Below are 21,738 nucleotides of genomic sequence, written 5' to 3' on the forward strand. Positions count from 1 at the left end.
CTAAAGGGTTGCAGACGGGTTTGTGCCCTGGGTCGCCGCATTTGGCGGGAGGGGGGTGGGGAACTGGCAGAGTAATCTTTACTATGATATCGTAGTGTCAGGAGACATTAAAAAAAATTTAAATAAAATTTTTGTTTTAAAAGATACCTACATGTATAATATATTAAAACCCGTATTTTTTTTGCGTACTGTCCAACTTGTTATGTTTTTAAAAAAGAAATGGCTGCAAAATAAATCTATTTATTTGCCATCTAAGTTGAATCCAAAATATTTGGAACAGTGGATTTAAATTGTGGTGGTGATATGAGGTGTCGGGAAAGGTTTTGGTTTTTTTTTTTTGTAAAAAAGGGGGGGGGGGGGGGCACCAGGATTAGTACAGTACTTGTCCCAGGTGGAAACTAGTCTAGTTACGACTCTAAAAGTGAATAACGTGTTTTTCTGGCGAGGATAAACTACTGTGATAAAGCTGACTGGAGGAGTGCAGTAGCGAGCTGAGGCGGGTGTGTGGCGTCGCAGCGTTGCCAACTGTCGCGCGGCGATGGAGCTGGCGCGCCGCGAGTTCCAGATCCCCATGATCCTGGAGCCGGAGTACTTGGCGTCGCCCTTCCTGGACGAGCTGTCGGGCATGACGTACCTGTCGTACTTCATGAAGGAGGACAGCCCCGGCTTCCACGCCACGCTGCGCTGGGTCAACGGCCAGATGCCGGACACCCCTGTGCGCAACTTCACCGTGAGTGCCGGCCAGTCCAACTACAATAGATCCGGGAACACCACATAACCTAGAAAGTCACAACTTAGAACTGTCATAAATTAGAAAACTTGGAAAAATCCACATAACTTAGAAACACAAAACGCAGAACCACACAACTTAGAAACGTCATAATGTAGAAAGTCACAACTTAGAAACACACAACTTAGAACTGTCATAACTTAGAAAATTCTAAGTTATGTGTTTCTAAGTTGTGTGGTTCTAAGTTATGACAGCACCCGATAGATCCGAGACACTAGGTCTCAACATCAAGAGTCGCTGAAACTGATTCTACCAGGGGCGGATCCAGGATTTCGTCCTGGGAGGGGCACGAGAGACCAGTGGAGGTCTGGAAAAAAAGGGGGCGGGGGATTGTCTGTAAAGTCGGTTTACGGACAATAATTTTACGTGATAACGTCATAAGAAAACATTGATGAAAAATTGCATACTTTTTTTAATTTTCAAATATTATTTACAGTTTTTGCAAATTTAATTTAAATAATTTGTTTAAATATAATCACGAAAAATTAGTTAAAAAGCCCGCCTTAACCTGTTTGATATTATAGAAGATTTTCTCGCACGGTGGTTGGCCGGTTCTTGCACGCTCGGCTCAGGCGGAATGTGACAATTTTTCGTGCGTGCAGCCGGCGTATATCGATTTATTTGACGTTATCACGTCAAAAAAAAGGGGGGAAGCATGTGAATAAAAATAAATAAAAATTAGATAGTAAGTAATTAAATTATAAGTAATACCGCGTCGTGTGCAACAACATACATATAAAAAAATTCTAACGTTTAATTAAATCATCATTGCAACACTCACATAAATTGTTTTTTAAATCACAATTGCCAAAAATACTAGAAATATGCAATGGCATTTGTAACAAAAGGTAACAAGAATTGAAATCATATAAAAATATATATGTAAGTTATTCATCGTCATCACTTAATAAATCAAATAATTCTTCGGTCTCATGCTCATCTGGCACAGCCGCAGTTGAAGGAGAAGGTCGAACGTGGCTCAAAATCTGATGTCACAGTTCAACTTTTTTTGTTGCAAAATAATAACTTTTGTTCGTTCCAGAGAGTTGCAGCATTTCCGACGGTATTTCTATTGCGTTGTTTTGTTTCTATAATGTTCATAGAACTGTATACTCTTTGGACTTCAGCTTTTGAATATGGCAACGATAGAATAGTGATTGCCAGTTGTGAAATCAAAGAAAAAGAATTCTTTCCTGTCAAGGGCGTAGGAGTTCAAACACCCCCCCCCCCCCCCCCCCCCCCTTAGCGCAAAACCTTAAATAATTTCTTATTCATCACTCAAACAAATTTCATAGGTATTAAAATTAATAAAAATTTTACCATTACAATATTTATATTTAAGTACCAAAAACTGCTAAAATAGCACTATTTTACACCTTAAAATCCAAATTTTCTCGGGGGAGGACCCTCCACTGAATTTCTGAACGCGACTCACACGTAGTTCCGCACCCGCCGCTAGAATTCGCTATCGGAGCAGCTAAGTCGACCATAGAATCATTCGATTTGCAGAGCATTAAATTTCTCTAATAAAAACGAAAAAAGAATTGAAAAAAAAATTACTAAACTCCGGCTTGTACATGATTTATGACAAGGAATTTCATTAAAACACTGCCCACTTTGTTAAAATTGAATTAACAATTATGGAAGCAGCTAAACAATCAAACAAATTTTAAATCTTCTAGTAAAATAGTGTTTGATAGGCAAAACCGTAGCTGAGATTTGGAGGTTATATTTTCATCCATTCGTCCGTCAGAAATGTGATGTGGCCAAACTTTTGACGGACGAAGGGATGAAAATTTTCTTACCATCTTATTGGCTGCAGGTCACGTGATTGAAGGACAGATTTTGACAGACTCTTGTACAAGCTAAGCACTACGTGAAGATTCGTGTGGTAGATATTTGCTCAATGTCATCCATTTGCGTGGTTCTTGTGCAAAGCCGCACCGGTAACTACGTTGTTGTTGCTGCGCAGACGGACTGGAACGACGGGCTGGCGCTGTGTGACCTGGTGCGCTCCCTGGGCGGACCGGTGCCGGACTACGACCAGCTGAGCTCGGGCCGCGCGCACTGGGAGTCCAACATCAGCAAGGGTGCGTGTCCTGCCCCCCTGCACCTGCCCCTGAGCTCGTGGACGGTGTTACGTAAAAATGGTTCAACTCACATTTTCAACTGAGTAAATTGCGCTCAAAGTTAAACACACAATAACCGGTATTGTGGCAGTGCGTTGAATGTTTGGTCGCAAGATGGCATAGTAGCAAGGAATGTCGGTTAAAAAAAATTTTGCTCAATTAAAAGTGTCATTTTACCTACGCAATTATTTCAATAACTTTCTTTTCCTTTGTTGGTTAACTCATTTGTGCATAACACCATCCAACTAGCAGTGGCGTGGCTGAGGTGACTGGCGCCCCTGGCCAGAATTGAAAATGGCGCCCCCTCTTGGATTAAAAGAGTAGGGGGGAGGGTTCAGTAACCCCTCCCCCGGCGCCCCTTGCTTCGCCACTGGTAACTATACAAGTTTCCATCCGGGGCAAGAATTCATATGGTCGCCACCTTTTTGTTTTTCTTTCTTAAAACCAACCACCACAAAATATTTCCCAACACCACCTTCATATAGCCACCACATACTAATTCCACTATCACAAAAAAAAATAATTTTTTTTTTATTTAACTTAGATGATAAACAAATACATTAATCTGGTCATTTAATTTTTAATACATTGCAAGTTAAATAGTGCGTGAAAAATACTATTTTGTTTTATCTGTATTTGACGATATACATACAGTATACCTATGATACAAACAATTCAGTTCATCTGCCCTTCAACGTTTCTTTGTGTTCTAACACTATGATATTTAGGTAAATATCTATAGTAAAGTTTAGCCCCCCCCCCCACCAAAATTTGGCGCATGGGGCACAAGTCACGTCTGCCCCCTGTAGTTACGCCCCTGTCGAAAGCTCATTCTGTCAAGAGTTCTACACTTCCTTTGCTGTAGCTTCAGTTTGGCGTGGTTCACCAAACATAGTAATTACCTACTTGTGGGCACAGACAGACATATCATGTGCCTGTGGCAGCACAGGATGGCCTGAATATGCAGCTTCACTTCAATGAAACACAAAATTGAAGGGACCTAAAACATTATGATGTCAGATTATTGTGTTATTTGCCAGTAAAACTGAAGTGAACCTTCACAATATGCGAGACGTGGGGGTTATTAAAGTAATATTAAGTAGGTATAGTAAATATAAAGTATATTAATTTTTTCATTAGTTTGTAGATATTACAATTTGGGGTAAGTTGTAAATATTAATGATAAAAAATTTCTTTGGTTTAGGTAAACTAATGATTTTTCTTTATCAGTTAAACCTAAATAGTTTTTCTGTTAGCATCATAACCTGGTCCGGTTGTAATAATTTTTTATTTTCTTTATGTACACTGCAGTCACCGCCGCGAGTCAGGGGCGGCCTCCTAACAGAACACTGTGTGAACCTCTGAAACAATATGTACCTGTCAGCAACTGCATTGCATGGCACGTGTAGCCTATTTATAGCATAGTGTGGATGTGTTCGTCAGTAGAACCATTACAGTTTTTTTGGATGGGAGAATTTCGAAAAAATAAAAAAATAAAGATTTGTACACGTGTATTTAAAAAACTGAAATTACTATGGCCACTAACACACTGACATATGAGCCTACAGTAGTAGCCGCAGGCGACGTGACTTCTCACACGGTAAAACGCTGTCTTCACTGATGTTGTAACTTCTGGGAATGATGGGGGATGTATCTTCATGGGAATATCCCCCCCAACTGATGTAACTTCTGGGAATGATGGGGGATGTATCTCCATGGGAATATCCCTCCCAACTGATGTTGTAACTTCTGGGAATGATGGGGGATGTATCTTCATGGGAATATCCCCCCCAACTGATGTAACTTCTGGGAATGATGGGGGATGTATCTCCATGGGGAAATCCCCCCCAACTGATGTTGTAACTTCTGGGAATGATGGGGGATGTATCTTCATGGGAATATCCCCCCCAACTGATGTAACTTGTGGGAATGATGGGGGATGTATCTCCATGGGAATATCCCCCCAAACTGATGTTGTAACTTCTGGGAATGATGGGGGATGTATCTTCATGGGAATATCCCCCCCAACTGATGTAACTTCTGGGAATGATGGGGGATGTATCTCCATGGGAATATCCCCCCCCAACTGATGTAACTTCTGGGAATGATGGGGGATGTATCTCCATGGGGAAATCCCCCCCCCCCAACTGATGTAACTTCTGGGAATGATGGGGGATGTATCTCCATGGGGAAATCCCCCCCAACTGATGTTGTAACTTCTGGGAATGATGGGGGATGTATCTCCATGGGGAAATCCCCCCCAACTGATGTTGTAACTTCTGGGAATGATGGGGGATGTATCTTCATGGGAATATCCCCCCCAACTGATGTAACTTCTGGGAATGATGGGGGATGTATCTCCATGGGGAAATCCCCCCCAACTGATGTTGTAACTTCTGGGAATGATGGGGGATGTATCTCCATGGGGAAATCCCCCCCAACTGATGTTGTAACTTCTGGGAATGATGGGGGATGTATCTCCATGGGGAAATCCCCCCCAACTGATGTTGTAACTTCTGGGAATGATGGGGGATGTATCTTCATGGGAATATCCCCCCCAACTGATGTAACTTGTGGGAATGATGGGGGATGTATCTCCATGGGAATATCCCCCCAAACTGATGTTGTAACTTCTGGGAATGATGGGGGATGTATCTTCATGGGAATATCCCCCCCCAACTGATGTAACTTCTGGGAATGATGGGGGATGTATCTCCATGGGAATATCCCCCCCCCAACTGATGTAACTTGTGGGAATGATGGGGGATGTATCTCCATGGGAATATCCCCCCAAACTGATGTTGTAACTTCTGGGAATGATGGGGGATGTATCTTCATGGGAATATCCCCCCCAACTGATGTAACTTCTGGGAATGATGGGGGATGTATCTCCATGGGGAAATCCCCCCCAACTGATGTTGTAACTTCTGGGAATGATGGGGGATGTATCTCCATGGGGAAATCCCCCCCAACTGATGTTGTAACTTCTGGGAATGATGGGGGATGTATCTTCATGGGAATATCCCCCCCAACTGATGTAACTTGTGGGAATGATGGGGGATGTATCTCCATGGGAATATCCCCCCAAACTGATGTTGTAACTTCTGGGAATGATGGGGGATGTATCTTCATGGGAATATCCCCCCCAACTGATGTAACTTCTGGGAATGATGGGGGATGTATCTCCATGGGAATATCCCCCCCCAACTGATGTAACTTCTGGGAATGATGGGGGATGTATCTCCATGGGAATATCCCCCCCCCAACTGATGTAACTTGTGGGAATGATGGGGGATGTATCTCCATGGGAATATCCCCCCAAACTGATGTTGTAACTTCTGAGAATGATGGGGGATGTATCTTCATGGGAATATCCCCCCCAACTGATGTAACTTCTGGGAATGATGGGGGATGTATCTCCATGGGAATATCCCCCCCCAACTGATGTAACTTGTGGGAATGATGGGGGATGTATCTCCATGGGAATATCCCCCCCCCAACTGATGTAACTTGTGGGAATGATGGGGGATGTATCTCCATGGGAATATCCCCCCCCAACTGATGTAACTTGTGGGAATGATGGGGGATGTATCTCCATGGGAATATCCCCCCCCAACTGATGTAACTTGTGGGAATGATGGGGGATGTATCTCCATGGGAATATCCCCCCCAACTGATGTAACTTCTGGGAATGATGGGGGATGTATCTCCATGGGAATATCCCCCCCCAACTGATGTAACTTCTGGGAATGATGGGGGATGTATCTCCATGGGAATATCCCCCCCCAACTGATGTAACTTGTGGGAATGATGGGGGATGTATCTCCATGGGAATATCCCCCCCCCCAACTGATGTAACTTGTGGGAATGATGGGGGATGTATCTCCATGGGAATATCCCCCCAAACTGATGTAACTTCTGGGAATGATGGGGGATGTATCTCCATGGGAATATCCCCCCCCAACTGATGTAACTTCTGGGAATGATGGGGGATGTATCTCCATGGGAATATCCCCCCCCAACTGATGTAACTTGTGGGAATGATGGGGGATGTATCTCCATGGGAATATCCCCCCAAACTGATGTTGTAACTTCTGGGAATGATGGGGGATGTATCTTCATGGGAATATCCCCCCCAACTGATGTAACTTCTGGGAATGATGGGGGATGTATCTCCATGGGGAAATCCCCCCCAACTGATGTTGTAACTTCTGGGAATGATGGGGGATGTATCTCCATGGGGAAATCCCCCCCAACTGATGTTGTAACTTCTGGGAATGATGGGGGATGTATCTCCATGGGAATATCCCCCCCAACTGATGTAACTTGTGGGAATGATGGGGGATGTATCTCCATGGGAATATCCCCCCAAACTGATGTTGTAACTTCTGGGAATGATGGGGGATGTATCTTCATGGGAATATCCCCCCCAACTGATGTAACTTCTGGGAATGATGGGGGATGTATCTCCATGGGAATATCCCCCCCCAACTGATGTAACTTCTGGGAATGATGGGGGATGTATCTCCATGGGAATATCCCCCCCCAACTGATGTAACTTGTGGGAATGATGGGGGATGTATCTCCATGGGAATATCCCCCCAAACTGATGTTGTAACTTCTGGGAATGATGGGGGATGTATCTTCATGGGAATATCCCCCCCAACTGATGTAACTTCTGGGAATGATGGGGGATGTATCTCCATGGGAATATCCCCCCCCAACTGATGTAACTTGTGGGAATGATGGGGGATGTATCTCCATGGGAATATCCCCCCAAACTGATGTTGTAACTTGTGGGAATGATGGGGGATGTATCTCCATGGGAATATCCCCCCCAACTGATGTAACTTCTGGGAATGATGGGGGATGTATCTCCATGGGAATATCCCCCCCAACTGATGTAACTTGTGGGAATGATGGGGGATGTATCTCCATGGGAATATCCCCCCCCAACTGATGTAACTTCTGGGAATGATGGGGGATGTATCTCCATGGGAATATCCCCCCCCAACTGATGTAACTTGTGGGAATGATGGGGGATGTATCTCCATGGGAATATCCCCCCCCAACTGATGTAACTTCTGGGAATGATGGGGGATGTATCTCCATGGGAATATCCCCCCCCAACTGATGTAACTTCTGGGAATGATGGGGGATGTATCTCCATGGGAATATCCCCCCCAACTGATGTCGTAACTTGTGGGAATGATGAGGGATCTCCCTCCACGCAGCGCCGAGCGAGAGGGTGACTGCGTGCGGGTGTTGCCCCCAGGCATCGCCGGCGGCCTGAAGCTGGGCGTGGAGCCGCTGCTGAAGGCGCGCGACATGGCGGACAAGAGCGTGGAGCACCTGGGGGTCATGGCGTACGCCGCCAACTTCCAGTGGGTGCAGCCGCGCGAGCGGCCCGGGGACCGCCTGGCCGTGGCCTGCGACCTGCACACCGCCGTCGTCAACAAGCCGGTCTGTGCATCCCGCCTTTCCCCTGTCGCGTCGAAAACTCGCTTGTGCGTGACGGCCATTAGTCTCTTCATGCTGCTACGTGCAGTTTTTAACTACGCTATTCATGTCATGTTAGATTCAGTTGAAACTTTGTACAGCTGTTGTTGGCATTTTTGCAAAAGTTTCTGATATGGTACCATCAATGTACAATAAGTGGTGCGCGAGTCTTAACTGATTTTATTTTTATATATATTTCAATATTGCATTGTTTAAGCTTTATTTGTACCAGTTGAAACAGACTTTCGCATTGTGATACCTTCTGCGACTGCATGGAAACGGCCATTGCTTCTGTTTTTTTTTTTTTTCCTTTGAGGTGCAGCTATGAGCAGTGTGTGAATGTTCTGTGTTAAGACTGTAGTAGCAAAGTAAGGGTATATCAACTAGTGAAAATAAATTGGTATTACAAAAATAACAAAAAATAACACAAAAAAAATTAACTGTTTGAAATGCAATTATTTTTTAAGTTTTAAAAAGTTTCTTGCAAAGGTACATAAAATATTTTTTTTTTGTTGAAAATTACATGTAAAATATGTTTTTGAATTGCAATAACAGGTTTTATTATAATGTTTGGTTTGACATTAGATATGTAAATGATTACCTTCCTGAGCTTGCGTACGTGCCACACTCAGATGTTAGTTAACACTTAAGTCTGTAACCGGACAAGAGAAACAATGTCAGAATGAACGTTGCCTCCGGCAAGTGTTGACGGGTGGGTGACCCTAGCCACGGTCGTGCCGCAGGCGGTCTTCAGGCTGGACCTGCTGTCCCGGGAGGTGGACCCCAAGGAGGTGCATGCGGAGGTGCTGGGTCCGTCGGGCAAGCTGGACTGTCGGCTGTCGCTGTCGGGCGGCGGCGGCCGGGGCTCCTTCGTGCCCTTGGAGGTCGGCATGCACCAGGTGCGTGGCCTTGCGCTTCCCGCCGATCACGGTTCCCGTCTCTACCATGGACAACAAGCAACATTTTAAAATATACTTTTAATAATCAATCAATTTATATTATAGTTGCTCGTCATTAAATAATTAAATTTAACACAGATATTGGTTAACCGACATATGTACATCCAAATAGTGTTTAAATAACTTCAAGTGAAGGTAGGGTATAATTATAAGTGAGATTTTTATAGATTATTAGGACATGATTATGATAACTTTTGAGATAATGTCAAGTTATAATTTTTAATTAGAGTATAGAACATTTTTTATTGTTATAATGTGATTGTTTACTATCAGTTACATTTATACAGTAATGTGCTATTCATTATTCTTTGTGGTATGTGCAATGGGTTGTGTAATGGTGTACATTAAATAAAGCACAAAAGTTTTTAGTCCAATCTTGACAGAATTTTTACAAAATATCACAGAAAAGTTGAGGTGTGCGGCGGTGCTGTGAGCGTGGTTCCCTGAGGAGGGCGTGTGGTGTGCGCAGCTCCTGGTGTACAACGAGGGGGAGAAGGTGCGCGGCTGCCCCATCAACATCAGGGTGACCCCGGAGCTGACCAAGATCTCGTACCCGGGCATGGATCCGTGTGCCATCGGCTCCATCGTGGAGGTGCTGGTGAGTGCCGTGTCCTTGCAGCTCGCAGCAGATGGTATCCTTCGTCCTCATCACGTGTTCAGATTTTTTTCCTTTGTTGCTTGTTAGAATGATCCGGCATGTACTCACAGGAAGATGCATGTTTACCTGCCCTCAGACGAGACGCCCAGTAGCGCACAGGTTAGCGGTAGCGGAGGAGGGTAGAGAAACAGAGCATGCGAGTGCGTGGTGTGCGCAGATCAACTCGAATGGGGCGCACAGCAGCGAGATCAGCGTGATCGCACGCTCGCCCACGGGCCGCCGCCTGCCGTGCCCCGTGCAAGAGACGGACGGCATCTACACGGCCACGTTCCAGCCGGACGAGGCGGGCGAGTGGAGCATCGCGGTGACCCACGGCGGCGAGCACATCCAGGGAGGGCCCTTCCGCTGCTTCGTGTTCGACCCCGACGGCGTCAAGGTCCGTGACTCGCCTGGTCGACCCAGCGTCCCCTGGTGGGATCACAGCTCGTGTGACTGGTTCCACTCCAGCAGCCAGCCCCTGTCCACTCCGCAGTCTCCGAGTGCTGCGGTGCTCACCTGGCGTTAGGAGCCGTGGAGTCCGGAGCTTTTGCATTTAGTTACCTAGTGGCGGATGCAGGGGGGGATACGCTTACTGCCACTGGTTACCATACTCATTGCCATTCATTCTTTTTTCTGTTAGATTTACCGTTGTGATTTCAAGTTCGGCTGTAATTCTGAGCTTGCTGAAACAAGAGTTCAGTAATTTATATTTCATACTCTGATACATTTTTTTTTTTAAATTTAATAATTTGAGTGATTTGTTTTAAAAATTAATTTTGACAGTGTAAGAGTTATTCTGCGAACCTTTAATACTTAATAAACTGTATTGTCAACCTAATTCAATAGTTATTTTTTATCTGATCTGTGTATGGGTATTGTACTCTTTTGTGATAACAACCAGTTCAGTTTTGGTAGCTGTACCGTCTATAATACAGTTACATGAAGGTACCCAGAGTCAGGGGCGTAGCCAGGGGTGGGGGGGGGGTGGGGGGGGGGGTTAGGGGTTTGAACCCCCCCCCCCCCCCCAAGCACCAACTCATTAATTATTTTCTTATTAATCACTCAAACAAATTTCATATTAAAAATTAATAAAATTTTTACCATTACAATATTTAAATTTAAGTACCGAAAACTGCTAAAATAACACTATTTTACACCTTAAAATTCAAATTTTCCCAGGGGAGGACCCCCGGACCACCCACTTAAATATGGGGAGGGGGGGGGGCATGCTTCTTAACACCCCCCATACACAAATCCTCGCTACACCACTGCCCAGAGTGGTTGTAGCCATTGTTACTGACTTGTGTCAACGGGGACAGTGAAAGTAAAAGGAGCACGGCAGCACGGGAGCACGGCAGCACGGTAGCTTGACGGCGTGTCACGCGGCAGGTGCGCGGGCTGGAGGGGGCGCTGCCCGGGCAGCTGTTCAGCTTCACCATGGACACGAGCGCGACGGGCGGGCTGGGGGACGTGTGCCTGGACATCGTGCACGCCGGCCGCTCCGTGCCGCACAGCGTCGAGGGCCTGGGCGCCAGCCTGTACCGCGTGTGCTGCACGCCCATGGAGCCGGGCAAGCACCGCGTCTACGTCTACTTCAACGGCAGCGACGTCAAAGGTGGGCGCACCCCCAGCGCCGTGGCTTAGTCGCGGTGTACTCATTTCCACTCATTCTTGCTGGCATGTCTCGTAAATTCTTTTGAAAATTCATCAAAAAATTATTAATTCAGTAATTTACACTTTGAAACTCTAACGTGACTTACTCTATGGCCAAAATTTTTCTAAGATTGAGTAAAAGGGGTAAAAATAAAAATTAGTTTCAATTGTAGTTTATTTCATTGTTTGATTCGAGATGCTACTAAAACTTTTAGCATGTTATCATGATTTTTTAAAACTAGATTAGGACTAGACGTTTGTACTTTCTTTGTAACATTTCGATACAAACTTAGTGTAATGTTTGTTGTAAGTCCTCGGTAAGTGGAATAAACATTCTGATGTTGTCTCCCTCTGTCTTGCTTTCACCAGCTACGTCATACACGGCTGTCTTGTGCCGGCTTCTCTCAAAGTGCATAGAAATATATTTGTGTGTGTGTGTGTGTCAATATTCAGTAATTACAAATCTAAAACTAAATACAAAAAAAAAATGGATGCATGTATTTATGTACCTATGTGCTTTAGAAGTAAAACTTACTTGGTGTAATGAAAATCTAACTTTAATTTTGGATGCAAATAATTAATAGGAATAAAATAATAAAAGGACTGGATGATATTATAAATACGTTTGGAAAGTATAAATTCAATCATATTAAAAAATCTGTGTGCGGACATACCATATTCAATGAACTCGGGAAGTTGCGCCTAATCCCAATAATTGGCAGTTAATATTAATGCAATCTGGACGATTGTATTGCAATTTGTTGTGCTCGTCGCCAGCTAGACCCTAAGTGAAACTTTATGTTAGCTATCTGGACTAATTCGTTGTGTTTACCAAGTGATGTACTGCTCCAACGATGATTATTTACACTTCCCCTTATGTATGTACTGAGCACTGTAAAGTTCTTTGGTAAAAAAAAAAAAAAAAACATTTGTGCATGGCCGCCACACGTTTTAGAAGTGAAACTTCGCAAGTGGGTTAGAAAATTTTTAGGGTCCTCTAATATTTGAAACACCCTAAGAATGAATCAATGTGTTTATGATGGCTAAAAATATGATTAATGATTCTATTGGAAATGATTATACACACTATCACAATTTTAATGCTAACCCTGGATTGAACCACAGAGTTGAGGGATAGATTTGCGAAAGTAAGCAAAGGTTTGAGAAGGTATGGTGTTGCCATTAGTAATTCTGCACCATTAAGCAATATTCGTTATTGCACCATCAAGCAATCACTCACAGGCTCTCTCGCTATCTTTCTTTCCCCCTTCCACGGCAGCATTAGATGCAAGGACCTTTTATATGAAGTGTAACTTCAATTAGCTAATTGTGTAATTTAAAAACTTTTTTTTTAGATTTGTAATAAACAGTGAGTGAGTATGCATATTTAGTTTGCTTATGTTTGTTCCCTTGCTTGCAGTCAGTTCCCTGAACAAGTACGAGTGTAGTGAGTGTTGACTTGTCTCGGCCGTAGGTTCGCCGTTCTGTCTGCGCGTGGGCGGCCGACGCTCGACCGACAAGTCTGGCTCTCCTCAGGGCGTTACCGCCGCCCATCGCGGTACGTCCCCGTGCGTGCAGCTGCGCGGCGCTAGTCACAACTGCCTGCCAACACTTCAGCGTTTATGAAACCTCGCTGCGCTTTTCTTTTTTGTAATTTTATATGTTAAAAAAATGCTTTTAGAACAATTTTATCAGGCTTGATTACCAAATATAGTTACTACCTAATGGTCATAATACTCCTTGTCTCCTTTTAGGTTCAGGTTCCTCTTCTGAACTTGAATACATCTCTCTATGATATTAGCTTATTGTTATTATTACAAAAATACTGCGCTAACCACAGAAACACTTTTCAATCTGTTAGCACAAAGCTGTTGACATTACAGCTGGCTATTCTGGATTCAGAGCAGCAATGCCAACTGACGAGGTGATGCATTAAAAACACAAAATGCCCCTGCAGTTTACTGCAGAAACCAGCCAAGCGGAGTCATTTGACTGATTTCTGATGTAAACACGATATTCATTGAAATGCCAGACCATTACAGGAGGTCTGTGTTTGACTGTGTTCAGTCTAAAATATGCATTTACTCTCATCAAAAAATATGTTGCCACAAACTAATTTTTTTTCACGTTTGATTGGTTTCTGAAATAAATGATTAATTTGTTGTAATTTTTCTTGCTATCCATTTCAGTACTTTAGACTTTAACCCATGCAAAGCTGCCAAGACTGGTTTCGATTTTTTACGAGGGGATGGTCAGCTTGGTTGTTAATCATTGAAGTAAAATTGTAATTTAGGAAGTTCAGGTAAACGAGATCCAGTTAAGAAATTCACCTTAGTTATCTTGTGTGCTGTTGTTTAGTAAGTGTGTGAAATTGAATTGAGTGAAGTAAATGTTCCTTGGGTTACACATGACTAAGAAGCTTCGCACGTTACTTACTAGGCTTTACTAAGTTTTTGCTGTGGTGTGTTGCTGGTAGGACGTGTATGCCACTGTGCAGAGGCGTGAGCGCAGAGGCTTGAATGCGGGGGGTGTGGCCATTGCAGAGAGCAAGGGATCGCTGGAGAGACAGCGGCACCTGCGGGAGGACCGCGTGGGCTCCCCGTCGCGCGGCATGCCCAACGGCCGTGTGTCCAGCCCCTCCGTCAACAACCACCACCACTCACCGAGCCCCAGCCCGCTGCTGCGAGCCAGCCCCGCGTTCAGTCCCATCCACAAGCCGGGGCACGCCAGCCCCGCCTTCAAGCCGGAGCACGCCAGCCCCCTGCTGCGTGCTAGCCCCGCCTTCAAGCCAGAGCACGGCAGCCCCCTGCTGCGCGCTAGCCCCGCCTTCAAGCCCGAGCATGGCAGCCCTTTGCTGCGCGCTAGCCCCGCCTTCAGGCCGGGGCGCGCCAGCCCAGTAGTGGCAGCCCAGCAGAACGGCCACGCCCTGTCGGAGGAGCGCAGGGCGCGGCGCAGCTCGGTGGACCTGCTGGAGGAGAGGAAGAGCGCCGTAGACACCTCGTCCAACGTGCGAGGTCAGTGCCGTGCTTCCTGGCTGTCGGACAGCTGATATGCCTCTGCAGTTCAATGTGAGCGACGCTGTGTATATCCGCACAGAGTGTTTCGAATCTCGGCTATTACAAACCTTTTTTTTTTCCTTGTACATATGTTCAGGGGCGCAACAACTAAATTTCCAAAAGGGGGGCAACATGTCTTTTTATAAAGAATCATCAATCACCCCCTATTGAAGCGGGGGGTCCGGGGGTCCTCGCCCGGGAAAATTTGTATTTCAAGGTGGAAAATGGTGCTATTTAAGCAGTTTTTATTATCTAAAAATTGATAACACAGCACTTTCTTTGCCCCGTTTGCCCCCACTTCAAGGTTTCAGAGGGGGGGCAAATTACCCTTGCCCCCCCTGTTGTTGCACCCCTGCATATGTCCTATTAATGCTGATTTTGCTACATACATGAATTATGACTTTTTGAAATTATATTATTCTTCTACTTGGAATTCAATCTTAAAACATTAACAATTTTTCAACTATATTAAAGTAATACTTTAATGACAACTTGCAATTTTTTTGTAATGTATCAAATAATTTAATTTTTTCAAAACTTCTTTATGTATTCAGTCTTTAATATAATGAAATTGTTTAATTATAATTTAATTATATTTTAAAAGACTTGTTTCAGTATTGCGTACATTCTTATTTGTTGTGAAGCATATATATGCTGTTGTATTTCACAGTGGTTTTAATTTTGCTTAGAATTCATCAATGCGAGAGATGATATTTGTGTCATACACATACTGCGCTTTAACTCCTGCCTTCTCTTATTAACAAGTAAACAGTTTTCGCATTTAATTCCTAGAGAAACTCGCCAAGTTACGGACAACTATGACTTATGATGTCTGTCCACTAAACCACACACAGATGGATCTAGTCTTTCTCCTTCACCCTTGGGTGGGGCGGTGGGTAGGGGGCAGAAAAATTGTGATAAGCCCTTCTACCCCCACAGAGCAATAAATGCACCAGAAATCATTTGTTTTTCGTCATTGTAGATTATATGTAAAATTGTAAGTTAAATGTCATCAAACACCCAATGTACTTACAAGTGTTTAAGTGATTGTTTTATTTCACATACTGTACTTATTGCAATGGGGAGACAATAGAAACAGAAAGTATAAAAAAAAAAACTCATAGTTTTAATTGTGTTAGGTTGTTTAGTTATGATATTAAAAAAAAATTATTTCCCAGATTTTGTCAGCCTGTTATGAACCCGGAACAGGCAGCCCCCCCTTCCTTCCCGCTCCTAGAGTCGACCCTGGTTGCACACACCTCGCACGACCGCTGAAGGTGGGGTTGTTTGTTGTTGCATGCGGCAGTGTCTGCGATGCTGGGGGGGTCGAATCTGCGCGCCGACTCGTGGGACGCCATCGCCAAGACGAAGAACCTGCTGTCGTACGGCAGCCTGGAGTCCCTGGCCAACCTGACGTCCGCCAAGTCCGAGACCAGAGGTACTGCCACGCAGCTTCCTTCCGTTGTGCTCGTGAGAGGAGCAGTGAGCTTCCAGGCTTTCGTGATGTGCGTGTTGCTGGCGTGCATGTTGGAAGTGAAATTTCGGGATAGTATTTTAATAGTATATCTGCAGCATATTTTTATTTATATGGCTGAAAAACATACTATTCTTTCTTAGTAATACTTTTACAATATGACTTCCATTGTATGAGCCACTTTATGCAGTCTCTGATTGGCCAGGGCAATCAAAATTAATGTGTAGAGACCTGCAAAATTCGCGGATTCATTCGGTGATAGGCTAGAATTCAAACACATGTACCGCTTAGATATTTTTGCTATTGGCTTATTGTTCATCTGGACGAATCTCAACCAGTTATAAACCCTCAACCAAAGAAGGATCGAATCACAGACAAACCAGCTGAGACGACTTACAAGTCAGCAGCCAATGAACTTGCGTTATTTGCCCGAGTGTACAGGGGTATGTGTAGTCTATCCTGAAGGCCATCGAAACCGCGAATTTTGCAGTTCTCTACTAATGCGGTGAGCGAAACATGTTTTTTTAGCCCAAATTTTTGTTCTTTCTTAATAAAGAACTCCTCTATAACAACATACTAAAATCAGTCCCTTTAGTTTTGTTACATAGAGGTTTTGCATGTTTATTTAAAGAAAGGCTTTCAGTTTGAACAGTTTTGAGTTTGGAGTACAGTGCTACGAATCATCTGAATGTTATTATGACTTTTCTATGCCCTCACAGTTGACTAAAATACTGAGCCTGTCAAAAAATTCAAATAGTTCTTGGTTGCTTGCATCAAGATTGAAATTACTTTTGACAAACTCAGAAGCTTTTTACTACAGCATTTGTTTTAGTTGTGTTTGAGGATACTACAGTTCCATGTTTCTTAAGGCCTTATCACACTGTCAAATATATGTCTCCGACTAATTTTATAATAGAGTGGGAGGGGTAATACTGGATGGAAAATGGCTTCCAATTTTCTCTATCAAATAAATTTGGTAAATTTATAGTCACGTAGCGTCTTCTTAGAGACGTTATGTTGTTATTTTTAAGTTCCACGTTACTTTAGGTCACTTTAATAGTAGATGTTTGTTAGTAATGTGGGCCATTTTAACATGACGTTGACAAAATAATGAAAATGTATGACGTACCTAATCGGTATGTAAAGCAACAGCGTCTCTGTAGCTACAGCCAGTTGGAGAGCCGAGGCTGCTGTGTGTGACGCGCACTGCTGGTGTTTCCCCCCGCAGAGTTTGTGCGCAACGAGTCGAGCCACGTGACGAGCGTGCACCACGTCAACTCGGAGGACACGGTGGATGCCGTGCACACCAGGTTCCGAGGACGCTCGCCGCTGGGCGCGCCCCGGACCGCGGGGCTCCTGTCTTCCCCTGCGAGTACGTACCTCCGACCCCTCTGATCTCTCCGGCTGGACTCGCTCACCCCGTCTTCCCTGGGGCCAAGTGGCCACTTGTTTCAGTAACACACCTCCTGTCTATCCCAAGGAAAACTTACTGTTTGTTACATGTTGACAAACTAATACTGTATCATTGTTTTACACAATTTGTTATATTGTTGGCTGGGATGAGTAAAAGGTGCTTTTCCACCTATGTCGCTTACTTTACTAACGAACTTCAATGTTTCACTAAAAAAAATTGCTGCGCCATGCTATACATAAAGCCATGAATCTTACTAAGAAAATTTTAACAGTGTGTTGGAAGAACAATATTGACCATAAAAATTTTCATGAAATACATATAATCGTTACGGTAACTGTAACACAGCATGGCAGTAAAATGAAGTTAAAGTAGATTGCAGGTGGTTGCCGTTGGTGTGGTGTATCGTGCTGGTTGACTGTGAGGTATAACTGGTGGTACCAGTTGTGTGGTGGGTAGTGCTGGTTGACTGTGAGGTGCGACTGGTGGTACCAGTGGTGTGGTGTATCGTGCTGGTCGGTGTGAGGTGTGCCGGCTGCGCAGGGGGCTCCCCGGACGTGGTGTCGGCCGTGGTGAGCGGTGAGGCGCTCGAGCTGGTGCCCATCAACCGGCCGGCATCGATCAGCGTGGAGCTAGAGGACAAGAGCGACCTGGCCGAGCTCTCTGCCACGGTCACAGGTGCGTGCTCCAGCCGTGTCCCCTTCGACCCAGTCGCATAGCTTCCATCGCGGTCCTTTCCTTAATGACTTCACAGTTGTACCCTACTGAAGTCTCAGCTCACTTGGACGTGCAGAATCCTGGTACCGTTGCAGCATGGCATCCATCATTTTTAATGTGCTATAAAAGTAAGGGAATACGAACAATTACCTACTTTTAAATGTGCTGACTGTGTCTGAAAATGTGATAAAATTAACTGCAGCAAAATATTTTAAAATTTTTAAAAGATCTGTTTGGAATATTATTTGTGTTCTCATGGAGTCTGTTTTCAAACCATGGACTCTAAAATTAAGCTATGAATATGTCATAGATAGAGACATGCAAAATTCGCGGATTCATTTCGCGATAGGCTAGCATCAAAACAACTATACCTTCGTACCTCTTCTGCGACTGGCCCACATTTTATCCGGGGAACTGTGAGCCAATGGGAAACACTAAACCAAGAAAGTGCCGAATTACGGACAGCCTAGTTGAGACGTCTCACGCGTCAGTATCCAATGAACAGGTGTCATTTCCGCGAGTATTTAAAGGACTGTATAGTCTATCCTAGAGGTCAATGAATCTGCGAATTTTGCAGGTCTCTAGTCATAGATAGTTTCACCTGATTCTTAAATACAAGAACTGTTTCAAATGGCTCTTCGTTGCCCCGAGGACAGGCCCTTTTCCCCTCGTGTACGTGGTTGCCACTGCCCTCCGAAGTAACCCCCGTCCTCCTCTCGGCCGGCAGCTCCGTCGAGACGCAGCGCGCCCGCCACGGTGTTCCGCAGCCGGGACAAGGCGACGCTGAGCTTCAGCGTGACGGAGATCGGGGAGCACACCATCGACGTGAGGGTGCGCGACCAGCGGGTGGCCGGGTCCCCGTTCAGGTAACCGCCTGGTGGCTTTGGGGGACCGAAGTGGGAGCGGTTCGTGTTCCTCTGGAGTGCGAGTGCACTGTGTTACGGTATTTATCACTGTGCAACTTTGTCCCATGTAGTTCACCTGGAACGCCCTCAGTACAGTGAATAGTTACTTTATGTTTAATTTTATTAGTATATTTTATTTATTATTTAATATAATATACTATTAAATACATTATATTATATATAATAGACGTACATATTATATTTTATTTATTTATATATTTAGTCGGTTTTGTAATATTTCTTATTTTCTGCATCATTCATGTATCGTTAGTTAAAATATAGCACATGGCATAGGGAGACTCATGCACAAGCTTGCTTTTTTTTTGTAAATTTCCTGAACAACTTGGTTTAGATTGTGTAAATCAGCGATGGCCAACTTCACTCACCTCGTGTGCCAGATATCATTCTTCAAACCATGGGCTTATGTGTGGGGGCCCACTTGTCTTGCAACTTCATAACTGTGAAATAGGAATCACTAACGAGTATTCCAGGGAGAGCAGCTTTGTAGGTGGAATATGGCCACTAAAGAAAGTAGTGCGGTTGAGAATGCCAATATTAAAATTAAATTTCTTAATATGAAGAAAACATATAAATATATCTTTAACATAATAACATAAATAAAAAATAATGTGAGTGATTTTTTCATTACCCACAAGTGATGTGTAAACATCTAACCTCGGTATCGAGCAAATTCATGTGTTCTCATGTTGCGAATGAGCTTATAATACGAAACTCGGACACAAAATCTAACGTAGATTTTTTCAAAAATAATGCCGAGCGTGACAAATATACGCAAATTGTGTTTTCAACTACATTTATTGTTGACACGAATCATATTTAGTTTCCGCACCTGCTGCTAGAATTCGCTGCCGGAGCAACTACATTGACTATCTAATCATTCAAGAGCAGAGCAAAATTTAAAACTATAATATAATGTAACAACTCCAATAAAAGCAAAAAAAAAAAAAAATTGAATAAAATCTAAACACCAGATTTGGACCTTATTTTCAACAATGAATTTTACTACTACTTCTACTACTACTACTACTACTTCTACTACTACTACTACTACTACTACTACTACTACCACCACCACCACCAACACCACCACTAACACTACCACCAACACCACCACCACCACCACCACCACCACCACCACCACCACCACCACCACCACCACCACTAACACTACCACCAACACCACCACTAACACTACCACCAACACCACCACTAACACTACCACCAACACCACCACCACCAACACCAACAACCACCACCAACACCACCACCAACAACACCACCAACAACACCGCCAACAACACCAACACCAACAATTCATTAGACAGGTAATACCATTCAGTTTCCCTATTGTCGTTATGAACTTTGTTTTGCGCCATCCGCCCATCCGCCACAGACGGCAGCTTCATGGTTACACATTTCCGTTTCCTTCACAAAGTTACTCCTACGAAAGCTGCGTGCTGAGAGCCAAGATGTTTACACATGAGACGTGAAGCTAAGCCTGGTGTCCACGTACCCGTGGCACGCCGTGCGTGTGTGTGTGTGGGGGTTGGCGCGGTCACAGGCGAGGGACGGCGGACTGACCGACCGTGTGTTGTCGCAGGACGCACGCGTACGACGCCAAGGCCATCCAGGTGGGCCGCATCCCCGACGGCGTCATCGGCCAGCCGGTCGAGTTCGAGAGTGAGTGTTCCCCCAGCCGGGCCTAGCCTGGGCCCGAGAGTGTTGCGCTCGCGTGAGTTCCGAGTGGGTCTGGGGCCGTCCATCGCAAGATTCTGTCCCGAAGACACCCAAGTCTTGTTTTGTTTTAAAACCTGCAGGAGAAGTCACTTTCATTGTTTCATCACTTGCTGCCTTTTAAATCCTATTAGTGGCAAATATAATGCCCAGCATAAAAATATATAAAAAATCAACAATAAAATATTAAAAAAAGAATACAGGAAAGATTACTATCTCAGGTGTCTCTTGGTTTCCTTGAGACAAAAATTTCTTCCAGTATGAAAAATTACCTAGAACTGAGGAAATTAGTTCATTTTAGATTCTCTTGAACATTAATACGATGTTAATGTAACACTATCTCCAGTTTAGTATCATCACGAACATGAGAACCTTAAAAAACAATTGGAATTCATCATACATATAAATGACTTTATATGAAGTATGAGTGTAAAAGGAAGATTACGTATTTTGATTCTTAAAATAATTTTGAACTAACACAGTATTGCCTCGAATATAATACATGATCAAATGTTAGGCAGCATAGAATTTGAAATTTAAGGAGTTTCGAAATATGAGATGAAAGATTGCTAGATGAGTTCATAAGATTTTGAAAAAGAGGCTACTTTAAATACAAGTCTTACCTGTAATTTTAATAGTGTTAGTATTCAGATGTTTTAAGCTGTATTTAAAATGTAGTATGTCGGGAATATGTGTACTCATTGAACCTTCTAGAAACTTATTAAATATTTATGATTTAGATTAAAAGTTGAA

The 21,738-nt window shown here is 43.9% G+C and overlaps 1 protein-coding gene across 1 annotated transcript in view; it reads left to right on the top strand.

Moving 5' to 3' along the window:
- The window catches only part of LOC134536204 (filamin-C), a 131,697-nt gene that overhangs the window by 34,606 nt on the left and 75,353 nt on the right, over nucleotides 1–21,738 (top strand). Inside the window, 14 exon segments of the mRNA XM_063375857.1 lie at nucleotides 517–730; nucleotides 2,763–2,880; nucleotides 8,195–8,382; nucleotides 9,162–9,317; nucleotides 9,847–9,975; nucleotides 10,193–10,411; nucleotides 11,404–11,629; nucleotides 13,142–13,225; nucleotides 14,211–14,681; nucleotides 16,030–16,161; nucleotides 17,426–17,569; nucleotides 18,152–18,286; nucleotides 19,053–19,191; nucleotides 20,852–20,931. Coding sequence (XP_063231927.1) covers nucleotides 517–730; nucleotides 2,763–2,880; nucleotides 8,195–8,382; nucleotides 9,162–9,317; nucleotides 9,847–9,975; nucleotides 10,193–10,411; nucleotides 11,404–11,629; nucleotides 13,142–13,225; nucleotides 14,211–14,681; nucleotides 16,030–16,161; nucleotides 17,426–17,569; nucleotides 18,152–18,286; nucleotides 19,053–19,191; nucleotides 20,852–20,931 — 2,435 coding nt within the window.

The sequence above is a fragment of the Bacillus rossius genome, chromosome 10 (genome assembly GCF_032445375.1).
Source record: "Bacillus rossius redtenbacheri isolate Brsri chromosome 10, Brsri_v3, whole genome shotgun sequence".
Lineage (NCBI taxonomy): Eukaryota > Metazoa > Arthropoda > Insecta > Phasmatodea > Bacillidae > Bacillus > Bacillus rossius.